Consider the following 4,699-nt stretch of genomic DNA (forward strand, 5'->3'; position numbering starts at 1 on the left):
TATGCTTTTTTTATTTTTTTTGCTTTTCCATCCTGGCATCTTTAGAAGGGGCGATTTTGTAGAGGTGGGGACGGCACTGAAAAAGGCAGAGTCAATTGTAAGTCACTTCATTTAACTGTATGTATATTACTGTGTGACCTGACTTTCTTTGGGGGGGGGGGGCAGTGCTTTAGTCACGTATGCTAAGGCATGATCACAGGCAAACAGAGGTGACTTGCTCCAGCCTCAATGACTACTTGGCAGTAACTAGCATACAGTGTGCAAATAAGTCAAAGGTTTTTATGTTAGGGTTGTATCAGCAGCCTACTATACCACGGACATTGTAGGAATTATTATTTAAAGGCCCATGGCACATTGAGAACAAATTTATAAGGTACAATCTGGTGACAGGATCCCTTTAAAGTGTAATTGCACTATGATGGCAATTGGCAGCCTGAGACTACAGCAGATTAGGATACAGATTTGCCAAAAGTTATGTGCAAGTCTATGCAAACTTGTATCCTAATTGCTTTGGTTGTGTATTTTGGTCAGAAGGGGGTCTAAAACACAGAAAATTATTAACCTCCACTGGTTGTGGCTAAAAATACTGACCAAAATACTGGCTGAAGCCATGTCCCCACATGGCACTAAACGCATACAGCTGAAACCACGCCCCCATGTGTTTACCAATGGGCTTGTGATATTGCCACAACATCTCTCGGCCATCGATGAATGCATGGAGGCGTAGGTGTGGACATCAAATGAGCTACCATCAACAAGTGGCACAACTTTGGAAACCTGCTACCCTCATATGCACAAAATGAAATCCTGTAAGATTAGTAGGTACTAACTTGAAGGTCCAGCCGGTCACTTTACAGCACTGTGGATATTGAGCAGGGTTCTGCATTGATATGCACTAACAGCCGATCCAGCCCTACACAGTTCTCATCACTGAATCATGGTTTACATAAGCAAGTATTTCTATATATTTTCTTAAATCAGCCATTCAATACTGATGTAAGAAACCAATAAGAGAGGCATAGTTTTCCTGGTGGTGTTTTGCTTGAAAGTGGTTTGAAATAAAGTTTCATCAAGCTATTTTGCTTTCCTTTGGAATACCAGTCTCAAGCGCAGAGGATTGTGGAAAAATCAAATTCGGCATGAAATCTTAAAGGGGTACTCCGCTGCTCAGCGTTTGGAACAAACTGTTCCAAACGCTGGAGCCGGTGCCGGGAGCTTGTGATGTCATAACTCCGCCCCTTATGGTGTCACACAGGTCCCCTCAATGCAAGTCTATGGGAGGGGGCGTGACGGCTGTCACGCCCCCTCCTATAGACTTGCATTGAGGGGGCTGGGCGGACGTGACATCATGAGGGGGCGGCTATGACCTCACGAGCTCCCGGTGCCGGCTCCAGCGTTCGGAACAGTTTGGAGTAACCCTTGAACAAGCACCAAGCAGCACATTGTGACAGCTTCCATGAGCCATACATTCACAGAATACACGTAGCTGTATATGGCTGCTGTATCAGAAGAATGGAGCATGCAGGGCATTGGGGATATATTTGAGTTCCCACTTGATGGCTTTGTGCAGAAACTTTATATTTAGTCACAGTGGTTTTATATTTGGGAATTCAGGGACCTGTATTGAGGCTCATGGAGGTCCCAGTGCTCTGTACTATGGAGCCACCAGCACTCCATGGACCACTATATGGTGCCTCTGTATGGCACCATATTACAGATGAATATTACAATGTGTCTAGGGGAGAATACTCCTGTAATTAGATATCTGAAGGTCATTCAATATAATAGAGATAAGGCCGGGTTCATATCCGTGTCGAGCTGGGCTCCGTTCTTCATCAGTTCAAAAGATGGGAGTTGAGCGGGAAAAATATAATACTTCTGGTCCATTTTTTATTCCACTTAACTCCTGCAAAACAACAGATACCAGATGGGAACCCGACGGATCACTTTCAAAGTCAATGGGACCGGTCGGGTCCAGTTGGTGTCTGTTCAAGTCTGTTGTTTGTCACTGGATTTGACGGAGCTCATCTGAATGGAGCGCTGACACAGATGTGAACCCAGCCTAAGAAATCCAGCTCACTCTCCGGGTAAGGTAATGTGTATTCGGGCCCACAGCGACCTCCATCCATTAGAAGATTCACAAAGAGAGTTCTGGTTTTGCTCTTTGATAAAACTGTAAACTTTATTTAGAAAAAAAAATTTGTAGGCCAAAATTGAAAAAAAAATCTAATTGACATGCTATCTTTATTCTGTTGGTCAGTACAATTCCAATGGAGCAAAGTTGGATCATTTTTGTTTCGTTTTACGATTAAAAAAAAATAAAAAAATTCAAACTCGAAAAGAAGCCAAATAAATCATTGCATCACCATTTTCTTATCCCTATTACTTTATTATTTTTCCACCTATAGAGCTGTATGAGGGCTGATTTTGTGTGACTTTTTTTGTGCTTAGTTTTGACTTTTTGCTCACTTTTCATTACATTTTTTTCTGGAATGTTATGTGATCAAAAATCTGCAATCTTGGAATCTTGGTGTATATTATATTTATGGGACAAACTGTCACAGGGGGGTATTGGGGGGGAGGAGTTTACAGCTATATATGATTTATATTTGTAGGGCTCCCTCTGAGCCAGCTTTCCCCCATATATAGTTGTAGCCCCCCCATAGCTGTTCTGTAGTAGGGAGTAGGGTCGTGGCCTCCAGGCATTAGTGCTCCCCAGCTCAGCCTTTTATGTTTCTGTGCTCCACTGCTTCTCTGGTCCGGGGTTGGAACCGGTGGAGCAGTGAAGTACCGGGTACTACCTCTCTTCCAGACGGTTGGACCTCCACAGACCAGAGAGTGAAAGCTTCTGCCACTCTTGGTCCTCTAGCACTGCAAGATAATTAATTACCTAGCCCCAGGATAGGTGGTAAGTATCTGTTCTAGGCGGTCAAAACCCACAATTCCGAGAATGGAGGTCCCTTGTACCTGAGTTATTGGAACAGCAGAGTACATACTTGACTGCAACCCAATTCACTCGCTATGAGACTGGCAAGACCTTCATTCTTATAGCTATGGGGATTCCAGTAATCAAATCCCCTCTGATCATATATTTACCCCCTAAGTTATAATAGTATTTACTCGCTCATAGCGGAGCATGCATGTCTTTTCAGGGGGGTGAGAAAGAGATTGGTCATGTTGGATTTCAACATGACCAATATTTTGTATCCAAAGCCGCTGTCACACATAGTTTGGCAGCTATTTATCTCTTACGCAGATAAAAGATCATGAATGGTATTATCCAACATGCATGATCCATCTTTCACCTGACATCAGCTTTTAGGGGAGAGTCTGATGACCCCTAGACAACCAGATGGGGACCAATCCTATTGGATTCACTGGATTCGCACAACATTTACCTAAGGTGTATGGGCAGTTCCGTGGTCATTTGTACCCACCTACGTTTCAGTGCAGATTTTACGTCTTTATTTTTCAGGCTGTAGATCAGAGGGTTAAGCATTGGGACTGCAGCTGTGTTGAACAAAGAGAAAAGCTTGTTGGATTCTAAAGTGTCCATTGAAGCTGGTCTAAGATACTGGCAGACAAGTGTCACATAGAGGAGTATGACCACTGTGAGGTGTGAAGAACACGTGTAGAAAGCTTTATGCTTCCCAGTGGTAAAACTAATACTCTTGATGGTATGGATAATAAAGATGTAAGGGATGAATGTAAGAATAAATGGGAAGGTGGAGAGGAAGAGTCCACAGATAAACATCAAAAAGTCAGAGAGGGAAGTATCATTACAAGAGAGTTTCACTAGAGGGACAATGTCACAAAAGAAGTGATTTATTTCTTTTGACTTATAACAAGTGAATCTGGAAATTAAAATAATATGAGGTAGAGATTCTACAAAGCCTAACACCCAACAGGCAACAGCCAGCGCAGAACAAACACAGCGACTCATGATTGTGGAATACTGTAATGGGTTACAGATAGCCACGTAGCGATCATAGCTCATGGCCGTGAGTATCAACAATTCATTGCACACAAGAGACGTGAAGATAAACATCTGAGTCAAACACGATTGTATAGAAACCGTCTTGTCACCAGATAAAAAGCTAATAAGAATCTTATGAAGAGTGACTGTGCTGGAGGATATATCCAAAATGGACAGGTTACACAAGAAGAAGTACATGGGAGTATGGAGCTGATGATCCACACACACCAGTAAAAGGATGGTCATATTACCACCAATAGTAATAAGATAAATGAGAAGAACCAAGAGGAAGATTGGAATTTGAAGGTTTGGGACATCGGAAATGCCCTTAATAATGAAGAAGGTTAATGATGTATGGTTTTCTGCATTCATTTGTCTCAATTACGGTAACACTAAAATCTGTCAATAAAAAACAATATTATGGATTACATGTCATACAAACCAAAGACTCAAAATGTAGCTTGCAATACACGTAGCAAACAATTTACAGGAGTGTAGGTAAAGGGAATGGAGAGCTAGCAGTCACATCTGGACCCTGTTGCCAAAGGGGGCCCTAAGCCTATTAGGCACATAAAAAGACTCCTTTATCATCAATTCTCATTATGTTTTCTTTCCTATAAAATATACAATACATGGACTACATCATTAGGATAAACCCATTAATCATTGAATTCAGGTATTTCATTCAGTCCCATTGCCACAGTAGTATAAAATCCAGCACCT

At 42.1% G+C, this 4,699-nt stretch overlaps 1 protein-coding gene across 1 annotated transcript; it reads right to left on the bottom strand.

Annotated features, from left to right (window-relative positions):
* Window positions 1–3,394: 3,394 nt before the first annotated feature.
* On the bottom strand, window positions 3,395–4,348 carry LOC130291937 (olfactory receptor 8D1-like). The gene has a single exon (XM_056541366.1). The coding sequence runs from the start codon at window positions 4,346–4,348 to the stop codon at window positions 3,395–3,397; it is 954 nt and encodes a 317-aa protein (XP_056397341.1).
* Between the last annotated feature and the right edge of the window lie 351 nt (window positions 4,349–4,699).

This window comes from Hyla sarda, chromosome 9 (genome assembly GCF_029499605.1).
Source record: "Hyla sarda isolate aHylSar1 chromosome 9, aHylSar1.hap1, whole genome shotgun sequence".
In the NCBI taxonomy this organism is placed as follows: Eukaryota; Metazoa; Chordata; class Amphibia; order Anura; family Hylidae; genus Hyla; species Hyla sarda.

Coding starts and splice junctions, on each gene's coding strand:
- LOC130291937 (XM_056541366.1), bottom strand. CDS start 4,348: ATGAATGCAGAAAACCATACATCATTAACCTTCTTCATTATTAAGGGC.